The 20448-nt window shown below is 43.8% G+C and overlaps 1 protein-coding gene across 1 annotated transcript in view; it reads right to left on the bottom strand.

Annotated features, from left to right (window-relative positions):
- The window catches only part of LOC126278967 (insulin-degrading enzyme), a 164673-nt gene that overhangs the window by 99288 nt on the left and 44937 nt on the right, over positions 1 to 20448 (bottom strand). The window contains 2 exon segments of the mRNA XM_049979260.1: positions 11606 to 11806; positions 11905 to 12107. Coding sequence (XP_049835217.1) covers positions 11606 to 11806; positions 11905 to 12107 — 404 coding nt within the window.

Genomic DNA, 20448 nt, shown 5'->3' with positions numbered 1-20448 from the left:
TTATTTACTCAGGCTTTTCTGACATTTGGCATTACCCCCAAAGGCCTTCACTTAAATTTCCCATCTCATGCCGTAACCCTTCTTTCCATCAGTCCCCATACCAGTTCCAAACTGAACAATCCATAGCCCTCACCCACCTAATCCTTCACCTACACATCAACTCAGCAAATGAACACACCCGTCAACTACTATCCCTAATCAAAGTCCTCAATCTTTCCTCTCCCACATCCACACCGGCTGTTCAAAGCATTCTCCTACAGGCCAATCGCAAATTAGAACAGCATGCCACACTCCACCTCGAAAAACTATCCAATATACTGGTTTCCCACCTCCGGAAAGGCAACTCACTCACCCTCCACAACCTTTCCAACAAACCTCAACCTCCTCTCATTTCACACAGACCCAGTCTCTACCATCTACTCAATTTCCCACTTCCAGCTCCACTCCCCCCAACACCTCAAACTTCTAATCAACACAATCTGGAACCACAACACCCCAATTCAGTTGTTAACCTTGCCTCCAAACCTCTCTCCCAATCCGAAACCTCTGTCCTATACAAAGGCCTCACCTTCATCCCTACTCCCAGATTCAACCGAACTGCCCTTGTCAAAGATTTACTGTCCTACACTCGTAGTCTCTGCTGGAAATATCACTTTGCCGCGAAGAAAAATAATCCTGATCCCACTCCTAATGATCCAACTCCCCAAGACACTATCCAAATTGAACCCTGCCTGGAACAGTTACGTCTTCCATCACAGCGGGACAGATATCCTCTTCCTCAAAATCACCCTCTCCAAACCTTCCTGGAATTTCTCACTTCCAGCCTTGCCTCTCAATCTTTCTTGAAAAACCTTAATCCTACTTCCAACATCACCACAGCCGAAGCCCAGGCTATCCGTGATCTGAAAGCTGACCAATCCATCATCATTCTTCCGGCTGACAAGGGTTCCACGACCGTGGTACTTGATCATCATGAGTATGTGGCTGAGGGACAGCGTCAGCTTTCAGACAACACTACATACAAAGTTTTCCAAGATAATCCCATTCCTCATATCCAGGCGGAGATTGAAGGAATCCTCAGAATGTTAGGCCCCTTACAAAACCTTTCACCTGACTCCATCTAGCACCTGACCCCACTGACATCCCGCACCCCTATCTACTTCCTAAAATTCACAAACCCAATCATCCCAGCCGCCCCATTGTAGCTGGTTGCCAAGCCCCCACAGAATGTACCTCTGCTTACGTAGATCAACTTCTTCAACATAATACACACAGTCCCCCATCCATCATCAAAGACACCAACCACTTTCTCAAACGCCTGGTATCCTTACCCAATTTGTTATTCCCAGAAACCATCCTTGTAACCCACTTCGTTATACACAAATATCTCACACGTCCATGGGCTAGTTGCGATGGAGCACTTCCTTTCACGCAGTACCTCCATTATGACAGCTGCCACCCATTCCATATCAAACGGTCCCTTCCCTACAGCCTAGGCCTTCGTGGCAAACGAATCTGCTCCAGTCCTGAATCCCTGAACCATTACACCAACAACCTGAAAACAGCTTTCGCATCCCGCCACTACCCTTCCGACCTGATACAGAAGCAAATAACCAGAGCCACTTCCTCATCCCCTCAAACCCAGAACCTCTCACAGAAGAACCCCGAAAGTGCCTCACTTGTGACAGGATACATTCCGGGACTGGATCAGACTCTGAATGTGGCTCTCCAGCAGGGATACGACTTCCTCAAATCCTGCCCTGAAATAAGATCCATCCTTCATGAAATCCTCCCCTCTCCACCTAACCTTCGTAACCTCTTCGTTCATCCCTATGAAATCCCCAAACCGCCTTCCCTACCCTCTGGCTCCTACCCTTGTAACTGCTCCCGGTGTAAAACCTGTCCCATGCACCCTCCCACCACCACCTACTACAGTCCTGTAACCCGGAAGGTGTACACAATCAAATGCAGAGCCATGTGTGACAGCACCTACGTGATTTACCAACTGACCTGCCTACACTGTGAAGCTTTCTATGTGGGAATGACCAGCAACAAACTGCCCATTTGCATGAACGGACACAGGCAGACAGTGTTTGTTGGTAATGATGATCACCCTGTGGCTAAACATGCCTTGGTGCACGGCCAGAACATCTTGGTACAGTGTTACACCGTCAGGGTTATCTGGATACTTCCCACTGACACCCACCTATCAGAACTCTGAAGATGGGAACTTGCCCTTCAATATACCCTGTCTTCCTGTTACCCACCAGGCCTCAACCTCCGCTAATTTCAAGTTGCCACTGCTCATACTTCACCTGTTATTCAATAACATCTTTGCCTCAGTATTTCCGCCTCGACTGACATCTCTATCCAAACTCTTTGCCTTTACACATGTCTGCTTGTGTCTGTCTGTCTCTCTGTGTGTGTGTGAGTGTGTGTGTGTGTGTGTGTGTGTGTGTGAGTGCGCGCGCCTGTCCCTTTTTCCCCCCAGGGTGGGTCTCTCCACTCCCGGGATTGGGGTGGCTCCTTGCCCTCTTCCTTGGGGCCCACATCCTTTCGTCTTTCCCTCTCATTCCCTCTTTCCTGGTGGGGCGGCCAAGGGTTGCAGGGGCTTGAAGTGTGTGTGTGTGTGTGTGTGTGTGTGTGTGTGTGTGTGTGTGTGTGTTGTTTCTGTCGGAGTGCCAATGCTTTTGTTTGGTAAGTTGCAAGAATCTTTGTTTTTAGATATATTTTTCCCACGTGGATAGTTTCCCTCTATTTTTTTATATAGATTCTGTAACTTGGTGGAAGCGGTAACAAGCACAAATGCGCACACGGGTTTCAGGCTTTCGCGGCCCACGTTCGCTTAGTGGGGGGTGGGGGGGTGGGGGGGGGGGATGTGGGTTTTGGGGGAGAGGGTGGGAAGTGTTCGGGTCCCGGGAGTGGGGGGACTTGCCTTGACCTTTACCTGTGATGTACAGGCTGTCTTTGGTGGTTCGACATGGTTGACCTTGGCTGTTCTTTGGGGCAATCAATCATATTATGGTATCCTTGAAGCTTTTCCAGATGCTAATATTTTGGCGTGATAGACTTTGAGTATTGCTGAGACTACAGGACTGTTGGCTAAACAGCCTTATGGTACTCTTGTTCCCAGTATGCCATTTGTATTGTCTACTAGAAGAAAGAAGAAATGAAATACTGATGAGCACCTTATTTTGTGGGCCAAAGTCGTCAATGGCAATTGTAAAATCAAGATCAATGGTGACTGTATGCTTTATTATAGACAATAATGTGATCTTTCCTTTCCTTATCTCCCCCCCCCCTTTTTATTTCAAAAATATATATTCACTTTTTGTTTTGGTGGCAGTGCCGCTCTTGGTTGCTCGCTAGGCGGGTAACCTTGAAGGGGACTTAGCCGCTGGCGAGGCTGCCAGGCGACGTGGGCCCTGCCTCCCCTCACATATCCTGTGTGTGTGTGTGTGTGTGTGTGTGTGTGTGTGTGTGTGTGTGTGTGTGTGCGCGCGCGAGTGAATACCTGTCCCTTTTTCCCCCCCAAGGTACGTCTTTCCGCTCCCGGGATTGGGATGACTCCTTACACTGTCCCTTAAAACCCACATCCTTTCGTCTTTCCCTCTCCTTCCCTCTTTCCTGATGAAGCAACTACGGGTTGCGAAAGCTTGAAGTGAGTGTGTGAGTGTGTGTGTGTGTGTGTGTGTGTGTGTGATTTTTTCTATCAACTGCCACAATTTCTATCAGACTGACAAATAGTAAATAGTTGCAAAACCCATCAATTGTTCAGCAAAACAGACGTTGGACAGCGGCATCCAGAGATATCTGTTTGTTATACAACACCATGAGAACTATTTTGTATAAGGTGAACATTACCACGAAGACAAAAAAATTGTGTATTTTGTCTGTGATATGGTTCCTGGAGATTTTGACATCACCAGACAGTTAGTTCTGTTCTTGTTTCACCATAGGACACAGCAGATCATCAGATGGGAGATAATATTGGTAACAGTTTGCTGGGATCGATAAGACTAACAACCGAGGGAGGTTGCGGTTAGCTTGTTCCAAAATTTGTACAGTTTAGGAAATTTGGTAGAGTTCGTAACTGTGAGCTTCTGCACGTTAGAATTTGATTAATTAAGCTCTGAATACAGTTACATAGTTTAGGGAGGTCATCTATTTGAGTGAGCAGCTGGTGCAGTAATCTGTGTATTTGTGAGGCTGGATAATTCCAGTAGAAGGAAGTTTATACGGACTTTAGGGGTCCTACAGTTCTGTGAACGGGTACTAACGAATCTGCTGGCCAACTCTGAAGTGACAGAGTTAATCCTTATTTGGTGGTTATGGGTTGGAGGATTACTGTGTTTTCCAAGTCGAGCCTCAACGTAATTTAGATTTTGATTGGCAGTCAATAATGATTCATAAATTGAGAATTGTGTCTTATTTTGCTACTGCACACAGCATGTTACGTGAAGTTTGTTCCTTATTTTGTTTGAGGACTCAAAAACAGCTAGGGGGCATACACGCCCATGTCAAAGCTGTAGAGCACCAAGACAAAGAGCAGTTAAAAATGACTACATGTCAATCCCAAAACAGGGATGTAGAGAAAGGTCTATAAAATACACGACAGAGAAACGGAGGTACAGAACTAAAAATTAACTGGCCTTCGCCACACTCCTATGATGATAAATAGTAAAAAGCAGCCGACAATCCGCCATCATTCACTAAAATGTCAGATAACTAAGACAGCAAACACAAACAAGAACATAAGCAGTTAAAAAAAGGGTGTTCAATCAGGAAATGGTGGACCATCAAAAGTTGAGCATGATGTATACAAAGTGGTGGGGAAGGACAACTTAACAAATGGCGATGGCTAAAAAGACATGCTCAATATGCAACCTAGTTAAAATGATTTCCTCGCAGCGAGAGAGGTTGTCATCCAAGCCGCTGGGAGAGGCTTAGTAACACAGAGCTTGTTCCTGTGAAGGGAGATCCTGTGGTGATGCCAAAGTGACACAGCCTGCTGACAGACGGTAACACAGAGATTGTCAGAGGGAATGTAAGAACTTGCAGGCTGAGGTACGAGGACTACAGCCTTGGCAGCAGTGTCAGTGGCCTCATTCCCTGTTCCTGACCAGGAACCCAATGAACATCATAGTGGCTCCATCAAGAGTGAGTAAGTGACAGCTTTCCTGGACCTGTTGCAGTAAGGGATCGACAGTGTACAGCACACAGACTTTGAAGAGCACAGAGTGAGCAGATGACACAATTGCAAAGCTTGTGTTGCTGGATGTATTGTGTGACCTGATACAGGGGGAAGAGCTCTGCTGTAAATACTGAGCAGTGTTCCAGAAGCCAAAACAGAAGAAGTCAGCCCCACTGACAAAGGCACACTTGACACCATGGTCAGTCCGAGAGCAATCAGTGTACACAAAGACACTATCGTTAAGTTCCATGCAAAGGTTGTGAAACTGAAGGCAATAGAGTGAGGCTGGAGTAGTGTCCTTAGGAAATAAATGTGAAGTTTGTGAACTGAAGTTAGAAAAGTTGGACTCATTATGAGGCACTGAGTAACCATTTGAAGACCATTGAAGAGTCATGAGTGACTATGGAATTTGTTCGAAGCAGTGGGACCGCGTATTGTCAATGTCTGAAATGATTGAGCCTTGAATTACCATTCAACTGCAGTATTTAAAGTGGCTTTGACACATATTTTTTTTCTTCTTCTTTCTTTTTTTCTCAAGGGGACATGGTTTTCTTGTCACTCAATCACATGTGTATCCTGAAAGTGTATTGAGAACTGATTTTACCAATAAATAGTAAAATAAGTAAGCTGAGACTGACTAAAGAAAGAAAAACTTCAACATTTATCTCCTAATTTCATAGAGTGAGTAGAGAAGTTTGTAATTATTTGAAAGAGTTTTGCATATGAGAAACTGTTTGCGACAGTGTCTGATGTAGAATAGTAAACCGTGGGTGTTATGTGGTGTTGTTGATCATAATGTCACTGCCAATCGCTACAGTCTAACTGAGTTTGGGAATAATAGTTAACATCACCTCAGCTGAACTAATCTAGAACAGTTTACTTTTGACAGTGTGAAAGTGGTTGGGTGCGACTGCTCACCGTGTATAAAAATTATTTTAATTTTGCTGGTTATATGTATGTCAAATAAAAATGCAATTCTTGTAATCTGCTGAACAATAACACTCATTACGTAGAGTGACAGCATAAGCTATTCTAGCTAGTGAGATAACATTCAACACAAGGCAGACGACATCATATACATACCCAACTCAACTCCGACAGTTTAGTGTCAGGAAGAACAGACCACTGGAGATGACAAGCAAGCTGGTCAGTGCAGAAAGGAGGTGGTAGGTAATCACTCTCATGAGAATCCCTACTACAAATACTATATCTGGCCATGTTATAGCAGGACATGCAAGAGTGTTTGTAAAGTTTACACACTTAGCAATGCATCGGGTTTGGAATATACGTTCAGACCATGACAACTTCATAGCCTGCCTTGATCCATGATGGAAGCACTACACGATCAAACGTGAGATAGAGAGTGCATGTAGGCATTAGGTTTGCATCAACCTTTTTCATTATCTGATGGACAGCATTGATACATTGATCATAGAGGTAAGTATGGATTTCTCCCTCAGTAAGACCATTAGGTAGCCGAGTGTCTGATTCAGTTTGTCTCAAAGCCTGCCATTGCTTGGAGCAATGAAGTCAAGATTGCAACACACTTTTGTCAACCAACTATAGCTCATGCCACATGATTTCGCCAGCCAACGACAGCAGATTTTCAGAGCATAGGAGATGTGATGACGTCAGTCAATAGCAACCTCTGTTAAGCAGCGCAAACACACAGGTAACAAAAGTTAATGGCTTAAATTAGTTTGCATAGAATATAGCTACAAGCAAAGCTAATCTTTCACATACAATATTGACCATCAAAAAGTTTTTGTTGTTGTTTTCCGAAGGTGTGGTTAGGCAGGATCATAAGAGCACAGCTTAAATTACAACAGTTGAATATTTTTTATGAGCACGTTTATAAAGTTCACTGCTGTGCACCAAACATTTCAGAGGTTACCTGGCTGAATACAAGTTCCGTAAAGCACTTACATTCCCACAGAAACAGCTCAAGAATTCACTCCACACTTTTTTTGAAGTATAATTATACTTTTCACCACCATTATTGTGTAATTTGTAATCTAAGAAAGAACTAAAATAAATATAAAAAATTAACACCTTTTAGCGAGTGTTACCCTTTAAGATATTTCAAACATAAAAGTGTCAGTAAAATTTTAATGGCATAAATGGCTGGTCTTTTGCATCTAAAATTTTTCTAAGTAGCTGGCCTCAGTGTTAAGTTTTGCACAAGAGTCTAATGCTCTGTGATTTAAGAAATTCATCACACATTCTCAAACGTAACATAATTCATCTTTCGTAAAAGGAAATTTACTTTGAAAGTAATGCTTTTCAAAGCACGATTTGCAATATTTTCCTGCAACCTGTTAGAAATGTAAACAGTTGTGATGTCATGCTCTTTGAAACAAGGCCCATGAGAAAGGTGCCTCGAAAGCAGTTTGTTGTTACAAACTACTGCATAGTCTTTGACACATTTTGCTGTCAGCAGGCTTGTTTGTGTACACTGTGTTTTGTTGGTGTAAATGGCACATTTTCTTTGCAACTGAAGTTTTGCGTTGGTTTTACTTTCTTGTTCATTTTTATGGCTATAGTATTATTCTGCAATAGTGGGATACAGTAAAATTCTTTGTTAGAGTGTAAGTTCTTACCAGTGAAAACTACAAAAATTTAACTGAAACAATGAAAATTCCCAAGTTTTTCTATAGTTTCTCCCAGATGAAAAGATTCCCAGGTTTTTCCTGGATTTCCCAGTTGTCCTTGGGCATATATATCCTGTTGCTGTATGAAAAATTTCAGGTTAAGTTTTGACATGTTGGACTGGACCACTCCTTTGGAATAATTGATACTGCGAGAACAACTTGTTAGAGCACTGGAAGACCTGAGTTGCAACAAGGCTACTGGAGTAGAAGACATTCCCTCAGAGTTAGTGAGATTCTTTGGAGAATGGTCATGGCAAAACTAGACCTCTCTTGTGTGCAATTTGTATGAGTCAGGCAAAATACCATCCAATATGAAGAAGAATGTAAAAATTCCAATTCCAAAAAATGCAGGTGCCTTTTTCCCTAAATCATGGGTCAAAATACTGACATGAAGGAAGTGATTTCCAACTAAGTAAAGTCTATCACACAACCTTTAATGTGCTCAATCCACAGATAGTCTGTGGGAAAACCCATTCACACCAAGCCAAATGAAAAGGGGGCCCACACACATAGAAGTGCCTCGACTCCAGTAGCAACATGAGCTCAACAGCATCAGCATCGGTGCACAGACTGATGACTGCCGCTCGAGTCCCACTGGTGCACTTACCCCACCAATTTGGTGGCAGAGCCAGGCCTGGACCTTGTAGGCTCATTATCAACAGCAGGAGGGAAACTTTCATGGAGATATCTGTCTGGAGTGTACCATTATGTGGAAGTGAAAGATGAATGATGAAACAGTTTAGAAGAGAAGTCTTTGATATTTGGACCTACAATGCTGAAGAACAGATGGGTACACTGCATAACTGATGAGGAGGCACTGAATCGAAGTGGAGGGGAAAGAAAAAAAAAAAAAAAAAAAAAAAAAAAAAAAAAAAAAAAAAAAAAAAAAAAAAGTAAATAAATAAAATTATGGCACAATATGACTAAAGGCAGGAATCAATGGACAGGACACCACCCTGAAAACTTAGCAACTAATTATAGTGTCACATGCCTGCTCCATACCTCTGTTTGGCAAGTAGCGAATTATTCCCATACACATATAGTGTGTCCAGCAAAGGAGTCCCTGATTTCAAATGAAAATTAAATACCTTGAGAACTAAGATTGATAGATGAGTGCAACAAAAGGTATGTTTATAGCGAGAGCTACAACAATTTTATGTAGAAGTTTTAAAATAGTTCAAAAAGCTGCTAACAGATAGCTCTGTACATTATACATTGATTTTAGTTTTTGAGATATTTAACTTTTGTGCATTAATGGAAATTGAACTGGAAAAAACACACTGATGATCTGCTGAAACAGTTAGGTTCAGCTACATATGCTATTAGGGTTACTACACATTTTGGTGATAAACATGTAGGTAAAGTAGCCTACTATGCCTATTTTCATTCACTGCTTTCATATGACATCATATTTTGGGGCAAAAAAAGAGGTGAATTATGCTGTAACAAAAATCTTTGGTCATTTGCCAAATAGTATTAAAAGTCTGACAGATAGCCAACCAATATTTAAAAACAAATTAAAAGAATTTGTGAATGACAACTCATTCTATTCCATAGTTTAATTTTTAGATATGAAGAGGTAACTGTAAAATTATTATTAATTAATTAATTATTTTGTGTAAAGAAAATTAATGTTAAAGTGACTCATTCCACATCACTACAAAATGTATTCATGATCTATGGAAGAAGTATATATATATAAAAAACAAAGATTCCAAGACTTACCAAGCGGGAAAGCGCCGGCAGACAGGCACATGAACAAAACACACAAACACACACACACAGAATTACTAGCTTTCGCAACCGATGGTTGCTTCTTCAGGAAGGAGAGGGAAAGACGAAAGGATGTGGGTTTTAAGGGAGAGGGTAAGGAGTCATTCCAATCCCGGGAGTGGAAAGACTTCCCTTAGGGGAAAAAAAGGACAGGTGTACAATCGCGCGCGCGCACGCACACACACACACACACACACACACACACACACACACACACACACACACATATCCATCCGCACATACACAGACACAAGCAGACATATTTAAAGGCAAAGAGTAAGGGCAGAGATATCAGTCGAGGTGGAAGTACAGAGGCAAAGAAGTTGTTGAAAGACAGGTGAGGTATGAGCGGCGGCAACTTGAAATTAGCAGAGGTTGAGGCCTGGCGGATATCGAGAAGAGAGGATATACTGAAGGGCGAGTTCCCATCTCCGGAGTTCGGATAGGTTGGTGTTGGTGGGAAGTATCCAGATAACTCGGACGGTGTAACACTGTGCCAAGATGTGCTGGCCGTGCATCAAGGCATGTTTAGCCACAGGGTGATCCTCATTACCAACAAACACTGTCTGCCTGCGTCCATTCATGCGAATGGACAGTTTGTTGCTGGTCATTCCCACATAGAAAGCGTCACAGTGTAGGCAGGTCAGTTGGTAAATCACGTGGGTGCTTTCACACGTGGCTCTCCCTTTGATCGTGTACACCTTCCGGGTTACAGGACTGGAGTAGGTGGTGGTGGGAGGGTGCATAGGACAGGTTTTACACCGGGGGCGGTTGCAAGGGTAGGAGCCAGAGGGTAGGGAAGGTGGTTTGGGGATTTCATAGGGATGAACCAAGAGGATATGAAGGTTAGGTGGACGGCGGAAAGACACTCTTGGTGGAGTGGGGAGGATTTCATGAAGGGTGGATCTCATTTCGGGGCAGGATTTTAGGAAGTCGTATCCCTGCTGGAGAGCCACATTCGAGGTCTGATCCAGTCCCGGGAAGTATTCTGTCACAAGTGGGGCACTTTCGGGGTTCTTCTGTGAGAGGTTCTGGGTTTGAGGGGATGAGGAAGTGGCTCTGGTTATCTGCTTCTGTACCAGATTGGGAGGGTAGTTGCGGGATGTGAAAGCTGTTTTCAGGTTGTTGGTGTAATGGTCGAGGGATTCAGGACTGGAGCAGATTCGTTTGCCACGAAGGCCTAGGCTGTAGGGAAGGGACTGTTTGATATGGAATGGGTGGCAGCTGTCATAATGGAGGTACTGTTGCTTGTTGGTGGGTTTGATGTGGACGGATGTGTGAAGCTGGCCATTGGACAGATGGAGGTCAATGTCTAGGAAAGTGGCATGGGATTTGGAGTAGGACCAGGTGAATCTGATGGAACCAAAGGAGTTGAGGTTGGAGAGGAAATTCTGGAGTTGTTCTTCACTGTGAGTCCAGATCAGTGTTAAGATGAATATGACATTCAGTTAAAAGTTCTTTTTAAACCCTGTGAATGTAATTTGAGAGCATGACAATGACAAGTAGTGCATCACTAGCATAAATAGTATGGACTGGATCTGAAATGGGTAATTATCAGCCAAAACTCATCATAAAAACCAATTATTGTGAGCAGGAGTGTGTATAAATTTGATACAGATGGTAATTAGAGCAATAATTTGCAACACAGAGTTTACAATCACTACATATTTATTTATTTAACGATATAGTGGCTGATACTGATTAACTGCCATTATTTGCTTTATCCTAAATATACAAATACAGTACTAATACGTTCATAAAGAATGAAGTGTACTTCCATGTTGTATATTATGACTAATGAATGGAGTGCCAACAGCTTCTTACCAAACTGATGTGTCATAAACAGTTTTCTACACGATAAGAACATAAAGGTTGTTACTCGTGCAATCTAAACTTGATAATACGTACCAACACCCTAGAAAGCAGTACAAAATGATCATCAGAAAACATTTAATATTTGAAATAACAAAATGATATTTAAACAAACCTGGAAGACTAGTTCAACAATGTTATCCACATATTCAATGCCTTCTTCTGTCAGATCTACATTAATTACAAAGAAGCCAAACCCACGGGAACCAGTCCGATAGCCACCTATCAGACTATTGCACCAGCCTTTGGCTTTCAAATGGGAGAGAAGGCTACCAGGTCCTTCGTGTCCTATCAGATGACTCAAATAATGTCCTGGCTGCAAGATAATGTGTCAGTTAATTCCTTCTTTTACAACATGACATCATAATAGAAGCTTAAAATATACAAGTACGTGCAGCTGAAACGAAGGCTTACCCCGGATCTGTAATATTGATGCAGGTCTGGCACTGGGAAAGTAATGTTCAGATTTCTAATATCTTTAACAGGAACTATGTAACCTCTCATCTGCACTTGTTTATTTCCAAAAGGATGTTCAGGCCACTGGGGTGCAACAACACTCTTATTCTTAACATTTGAAAACAGTTCACACGTCATTTTTTCCAGTTCGTCCAAATTCTCTAAATACCAAAACATAAGAAAATTTCAACAATCAAAGAAAAACATGTGTACTTCATAAGATTGTAATATAAAGTGATGACATGGGCAAAACACACCTAATTTAAGCTTAATGATTTACTGGAGAGCTTCTCAACAACAATGAAACAAATGCACTTGTAACTCAAACACCATTATGCACTATGCAAAATATTGGAGGTGCATAATTCAGTACATTACCACATTACATAGATATTAATTCTTGGAGTACTTCCATAAAGAGTACCAGATTCAGTATCGATTGAACCTTCATACACAAATGTTGGGGTAACTTTTTAAGCAATGTGAAATTGACAAAAAAATCTTAAAATATTACTACAGAGGTTAAACACAGTGTTATTGATAGAGATTATGTTGCGGATTGTCTGTGATTGTAACTTCTACATTAGAGATTATTAATAAAGTTGTAGTTCCAAAACTGCTTGGACAGCAAAGGAAAAATAAAAAGGTTGTGACAGAGTGAAGTACCTCTGCAAAGGTCACCAGGCCAAGCAGAAATTTGTCAAAGATTCCCGTGATAAGATCCTGACGAACGATAGGGACATAGATGAGAGATGGAAAGAGTACTTTCGACAGCTGCTAAATTGTGATGAACCCGAACTGCAGTTTGATTTCCAGTACCCAATTACAGCCGATGCAGACTATCCCCCACCTACCCTGGATGAGATAAAAACCAGAATCAGACATCTTAAACAGAATAAGAGTCCAGGTGAAGATGGAATACAGGCTGAAATGATCCTGGCAGGAGGAGAGAAAATACAGAAAAAATACACCGACTGATACAGGCAATATGGACCAAAGAAGAACTACCAGGAGATTGGAAAACAGCTCTGATTTGTCCAATACATAAGAAGGGCGACAAACTGAAATGTGACAACTATCGAGGAATCGCCCTACTTAACGTCTGCTATAAGATCCTGTCCAATTGCCTCATACACAGAAATCAGCCAGAGGCAGCATCAGTGATTGGGGAGCACCAGGGAGGTTTCCGGCCAGGACGGTCAACAGTAGATCACATCTTCAGTCTCCGGCAGCTCACTGAGAAACTGGGCGAACATGGTAAAGATTTGCATATTTTATTCATTGATTTTAAGAAGGCCTATGATTGCATATATCGCAAGAGCCTGCTCAACTGTTTAAAGGAGTTTGGCATAGCAGAGAAACTCATCAATCTGATAAAGATCTGTCTGAACGAAACACGTGCAAAGGTGAAGATGGGAAGTCGCATAACTGAGGAATTTGAAATTGTGACAGGACTCAGGCAAGGAGATGGGTTGTCCCCTATCCTGTTCAACTTTTCCCTCGAGAAGATCGTACGAGAGACCTTCCAAGAGAACGATGGGATTGAAATCGAAGGAAAGAGACTGGCATACTTAGGCTATGCAGACGACATCTGTTTACTCTCTGGGTCGGAAGAGGAGTTGGAACAAATGACCAAAGCACTAAAGGAGACTGCCAGCAAATTTGGGCTAAACATAAACGAAACTACGACAGAATACCTCGTTATGATGCGTGGTCATTGTCAGACTGCGTATCATCTACAATCACTGCAGGTTGGGGACCATTTCTAAAAGAGAGTGTAAGAACTCAAATACCTTGGGGCACTTTTCACTGAGAACTCGTCATGTGAAGCAAAGATCAATGCCAGAATACAAGCAGGAAACCGATCTTACCGCAGCCTAGCACAACTGCTTCGGTCCAAATCTCTCAGTTCAAGATTCGACTGTACAAAACCCTGATCCAGCCTATTGTTCTATATGGCTGTGAGACATGGAGTATCCGGAAACAGGACTTCCATAAGCTCCCTGTCTTTGAGAGAAAAATGCTTCGGAAGATCTTCGGCCCGGTTCTGGATCCAGATACAGGGGAATGGAGGATCAGATACAACCAAGAGCTTGAGGAACTATACCAGCAGCCCAACATAGCAGGAGCTGTGAAAGCCAAACGAATGCAGTGGGCCGGCCACGTAGCCCGGATGGAGGATCACAGGTGGCCTCGGAAGCTCCTGGATTTCACACCTACAGGAAAGAAACCGCCAGGGAGACCCAAGAAGCGTTGGAGGGATGGACTCCATGAAGATTTAAAACAAATGTCAATAAATGTGGACGAATGGTGGATAGCAGCAATGGACAGAATACAGTGGAGGAGGAAACTTGTAGATGTGTGCGGTCCACTGGGCCTGATCACGTAGTAGTAGTAGTCTGCAAACCTTAAATGTAATTACTAACACCATATAATCAACTGAAATTTTAGTGCAAGTTTAAATCTGTGTACTAACCTCTCTCAAGCATTTAACAATTGTATCATACTTATTTATATAAAACCTACATGTAGAGGCCCTTTTTCCTTACAGAAGCATTACAAGAAAAAGTGTCATATTCAATATGCTATGAAAAGAAATGTTATGGACGGACCAGCATTAAAATGAATAATAACAGTAGGAAGCTGGGAATTTGATAGTACTAAGAGATCTGAATGTTATAGTGCTGGGAATAGTGGAGAATATGTGCCTGGCAAAAGAATGAGAGGGGGGAGGGGCTTTAAGAGCTCTGCCACAAGTTTCAACTGATTGCAGTTCCACAAATTACAAGATAAGAAAGTATATTTGGAGAAGGCTCAGAGACAAAGGGTGATACTGATCAGACTATATCGTGTTTAAATAAAGCTTTAGAAATCAAATACTGGTCTGCAAAACTGTATGCAGGTGTGGATAAAGATTACAACCATAGCCTAGCAGTGATGAATAATACAATGAAAATCCAGAAGAGAAAGAAAAGGAGTATATGATAGAATGGAATAATGAAAGTTTAAAACACAATGAGATGAAGTGGAAATGACCAATGGCCTCAGTAAAAACATCAAGAGTGTTAAAGTGGAACATGATGAAGACCAGGCAAGTAATTACAGATATATGAAGGCACAAGGAAAAGTCATGGACAACTGAAGAAATATTTGAGCTTATTGGGGGGTGGGGGGTGGGGGGGGTGGGGGTGGGGGTGGTGAACAGTGCAGTTTAGACTGTTTATCAATGAAATTAGCATAAAGTGCAAACAGGCTAAAATAAAATGGAGGAGGGAAACTGTTATAACGTCAAGCTGAACACACATATTTCGAAACGACACAACACATACAGGTCACTGAGCAAGTTGACAAAGCAAGACATGTGAACACGGTAACATTCGAATGAGCACCGAGTCCAAGTCTAGCGGCTGCTGGCTGGCTGGCTGCTTAGGTGGCACTGCTGCTCCTGCATGGCTGGCAGACAGCGCCACATGTAGAGAACGTGCGTAATTGTGCGGCAGCACTTTGAATGATCGGCGAGTCACAACACACTTCCCCCTTTGAAATTGTTGCACTGGTCTTGATGGAGGTAGCCTGTAGATTGCTAACGTCCATAGGCGTTGTTTGACTGGCCGTAAAGTCTCGAGGAGGAGGCTTTCCGTACCGACGGAAGTGTCCTCAATGATGATGGGTCGAGATGACAGGAGACGTAGGGGTCGAATCTGCTAGGGTTCCGTGCACCAATCTGCCCATTGCGGCAAGTCCACTTGATATAACAGGAGACATGGGCGATGTGTCAGTGTCCGTAGGAGAAGGAGGCGAGTAGATTGGCTCTGACAGATGATGGTCATCCGGTTCCTGCATGGGCACGTCTCCTGGTGGTGTCCATTATTGTACTGGCACCGAGATGACAGAGAGGGCTGCGTTGTGAGTAATGAGAGATGCCAAGATCCCGAGTGTCAGGTAGAGCCGACGGTGATGTAGCGGCATTCGGAACAGACGTTGCCAGCACACGAGGCCGAAGCTGGTACAAATGACACACTGCAACACCCCTGTCCGTCTGGATTTCATACAGGCATTGGCCACGGTGTCTTAAGATGCGGCCCGGACTCCATTTTGGCCGTCTGCCATATCCCCGTACCCAGACAAGGTAGTCGGCGGTGAACCGGCCAAACAAATGCACCCATGGCAGTGAGGTGGAAGGCCGCAGAAGATGAAGTAGCGTGTGGGGCTGTCGGCCATGTAAGTGCTCAGCCGGGCTGTGGTCGCCCACCATGGGGGTGAAATGGTAAGAAGCCAGAAACTGGAGAAGTGCATCAGCAGCAGCAGTAGCAGAAGAAGTCAGGAGTTTCTGCATCTGAGCCTTAAATGTGCGGACCAGTCGTTCAGCCTCACCGTTTGATTGTGGATGGAACGGAGGGGCCGTGACATGCATAACACTGTGCTGAGCACAAAAATCCGCAAATTCGGAAGAGGCAAATTGCGGACCATTATCAGTAATAAGAGTAGAGGGAAGGCCTTTCAAAGAAAAAAATGCGAGCGAGAGCACTTGTGGTTGCCGCGGTGGTAGGCGACGTGCAATGAACAATGAAAGGAAAGTTACAGTAGGCGTCAATTACGAGGAGCCAATAAGTACCTAAAAAAGGTCCTGTGAAGTCAGCATGAATGCGCTCCCAGGGGGTCTCAAGCGAAGGCCACGGTGACAAAGATGACTTCGGGGTGGCAGCCTCTGACGCACAAGGGCCGCAGGCAGTGACCATGTGTACTATTTCAGAGTCGATGCCAGGCCAGTACACGTGACGGTGCGCCAGAGATTTTGTGCGAGAGACACCCAGTGCCCTTGGTGAAGGAGGCACAAGACCGAAGCAAGCAGGTACCACCACATGTGACAAAGCATTGTCGGTGGAAAGGAGGCTAACACCATCCCCAGCCGTGAGGCGGTAGCGCAAAGTGTAGTAGTTCCGCAACGGGTCAGAAGTCTTAGTGGACAGACGATCTGGCTAACCCTTCTGAATACAGCGTAAAACCCAGGAGAGGGTAAGATCAGAACCCGTAGCAGCCGCCAGCTGGTCCCTTGTGATGGGGAATCTGTCCACAACCCACTGCTCGGCAACATCCAGGTGGAAACACAAAAGTCCGTCCCTATCGAATGCAAGGTCAGAACCCATGGGAAGGCGAGAGAGTGCATCAGCATTCGCATGTTGGGCCGTTGGATGGAAAAGAATCTCATAATTGAAACGAGACAAGTAAAGAGCCCACGCTGGAGGCGGTGTGCAGCCTTGTCAGGAAGTGACGATGATGGATGAAACAAGGAAACAAGTGGTTTGTGATCCATAAAAAGATGAAATTTGGATCCATAGAGAAAAATACCAAACTTATGAAGAGCACAAATAATGGCCAAAGCTTCTTTTTCAATTTGAGAATACTTTTGTTGGGCATTCGTGAGTGTTTCGGAGGCATAAGCAATGAGTTGTTCAGAGCCGTCAGAAAAATGGTGCGCAAAGACTGCACCGATCCCGTATTGAGAGGCGTCCGTGACAAGAACAAGATGTTGACCATGTCGATAAGTAGCCAGGCATGAGGCCTGTTTCAGCATAGTCTTCAATTTCTGGAAAGCCACATCGCATGACGCGGACCAGTGAAAACGCACGTTTTTATGCAACAGGTGATGCAACGGCTGAGCCACTGATGCAGCAGACGGTAAAAACTTGTGATAGTATGCTATTTTCCCCAAGAAGGCCTGCAGTTCTGTAACAGATGTAGGGCGAGGAAGGGCATTGATCACAGCGACAGTTTGCTGCAGCAGACAAATACCATCCCGAGAGAGCTGAAACACCAAGTACGTGATAGATGCCGGAAAAAATTGTGATTTCTGAAGAGCGGCAGTCTCTAAGACATGAAAAAGTGAGTGGAGATTCTGAAGATGTTCTTCAGTGGTGGAGCCAGTTACAACAATGTCGTCCATGTAATTTATACACCCAGGGACAGAGAGCAATAATTGTTCCAACAATCTCTGAAAGAGAGCAAGGGCACTGGCAACCCCTAATGGCAATCGTTGGTATTGATAGAGGCCAAAAGGCGTGTTAAGGACCAAAAACTGCCGGGAAGCAGCGTTGAGAGGAAGTTGATAAGTTTCTGACAGGTCAATTTTAGAAAAATACTGGCCTCCCGCAAGTTTAGTGAAGAATTCGTCAGGTTGGGGCATAGGGTAAGTGTCAATGAGTCATTGCACATTTACAGTGGCTTTAAAATCGCCACAGAGATGAATATCACCATTGGGCTTAGCAACAACGACAGGAGAGGACCACTCACTGGAAGTGACAGGAAGCAAGACCCCTGAAGTTGTGAGACGATCCAGCTCCCGTTTTACCCGATCATGAAGGGCCACAGGAATGGGCCGAGCCCGAAAAAACTTAGGCCGAGCAGTGGGTTTGAGCGTGATATGAGCTTCAAAGTCGTTTGCACAGCCTAACCCAGGAGAAAAAATGGACGAAAATGTCGTCGACAAGGAATCCAATTGACCATAAGGAATAGCATCAGAGATGATACTGACAGAGTCATCTGTGGAGAACCCCAAAACGTGAAAGGCATCGAAACCAAAAAGATTTCCTGTGTTACTCTGGTCGACCACAAATATGGGAACAGTGTGAATGATGGATTTGTAATATACCTCAGCATTAAATTGACCCAAGAGAGAAATCTTCTGTTTATTATACGTCCGTAATTGCCGAGTGACAGGTGATAGGAGTGGAGAACCAAACTGAAGATACGTCAGAGAATTAATGATAAGTGGAAGCAGAATCAGTATCCACCTGAATGCGAATATCTCGACCAAGTATTTGGACAATGAGGAATAACTTCCCTGAAAAGGAAGAAGCACAATTGACAGACAACACGGAATCAGAATCAGCATCATGTTCATGAACATCACGTATGCTGTCGGATTTGCAAACGGAAGACACATGACCCTTCTTTTTGCAATTGTGACGCACAGCCCTACGTTGGGGCAATCCTCGCGTGAATGTTTCGTAAAACACCGGAGACATGAAGGAAGTTGCCGGGGGTTTTGCTGCATTTTCTTAAAGGGTTGTTTACAGTTAGGCCAAGGCTGCACATGGGAGAATACTGCTGCCACATTGGCCGGCAGGGACGCACCTCACGCGTCGTCAACGGCGCACAGAGGTTGTATTTCCCCGACGTCACCCCACGCCTCTATTTGCAACCCGGCAGCGCAAGAAATTTCAAAAGACAGTGCAATGGATAGGACTTCCTCAAGAGTCGGATTTGCCAACTGAAGGGCACGTTGCCGAACTTCTTTGTCGGGCGCCGACCGGATAATAGCATCCCGTACCATGGAATCGGCATAGGATTCTTTGACAGGCTGTGAAGTTCAGCAGCCCAAGCACGATAGGATTCATGCGGCTGTTTTTGACAACAATAATAGGCAACACAGAGGCTACCACAAGCATTTGCTTTTGAAAATAGACAGACAGAATTGAGCACATTTCAGCAAAGGACAAAGACGAAGGATCTTTCAAAGGAGCCAATTGCGATAACAACTGATACATTTGAGGTGAAATCCAGGAAAGGAACAGCGACTTACACGTTTGTTCGTCCATGACATGAAATGCCAAGAAGTGCTGTCGAAGACGTTTTTCATAATCAGACCTGTCTTCCGCCGTCTTGTCGTAAGAAGTAAAAGGAGGTATAGACAACGACGAGAAATGCCCCGCATTTGACGCCGCGACGAAATCGCGAATCGCCGATGTTAGAAGTGTTTGCTGTTTAATGAGTCCTTGCAATAGTTGCTCGACAGTAGCCATGGAAACCTGTGGGTCAATGATGAAAAGGAAAAATCCACTACCTCGTTGCCAATTGTTATAACATCAAGTTGAACACACATATTTCGCAACGACACAACACATATATGTCACTGAGCAAGTTGACAAAGCAAGACATGTGAACACGGTAAGATTCGAATGAGCACTGAGTCCAAGTCTAGCGGCCGCTGGCTGGCTGGCCGCTTAGGTGGTGCGGCTGCTGCATGGCTGGCAGACAACGCCGCATGTAGAGGTGCGCGTAATTGTGCGGCGGCTCTTTGAATGATTGGCAAGTCACAACAGAAATGTGTGAAGTTATTGAGATATGTAAGAGTGTAGGAAAAGGCAACAACTGATACACACAAATTAAAAAAAAAACTATGGAAAGTTTCTGTAATCTGCAGATGGAAAACCACTATAAATGATGATGAAAGTGCAGACTAAAGCCAAAAATAAATCAAAGGTCAGTATGTTTGTGAGGAACTGGCGGTGGCGATACAGGAATTCCAGAGGAGTGGTGTGTGTGTGTGTGTGTGTGTGTGTGTGTGTGTGTGTGTCTACATCCAACTTACCAACAAATGATACATGCAAATGAAAATTACAAAATAAACTGTAATAGGTAAAAATGGAAATATTGCGCAGGACTGTTATTTTATTAGTATGGGACAAGCCATGCTTAGCGAGATCGTGTCTTCAAGATGGG

This window comes from Schistocerca gregaria, chromosome 6, assembly GCF_023897955.1.
Source record: "Schistocerca gregaria isolate iqSchGreg1 chromosome 6, iqSchGreg1.2, whole genome shotgun sequence".
Classification (NCBI taxonomy): Eukaryota; Metazoa; Arthropoda; class Insecta; order Orthoptera; family Acrididae; genus Schistocerca; species Schistocerca gregaria.
The sequence above is the reverse complement of the archived record's forward strand: the minus strand, read 5'-3'. Positions and strand labels throughout refer to the sequence as shown.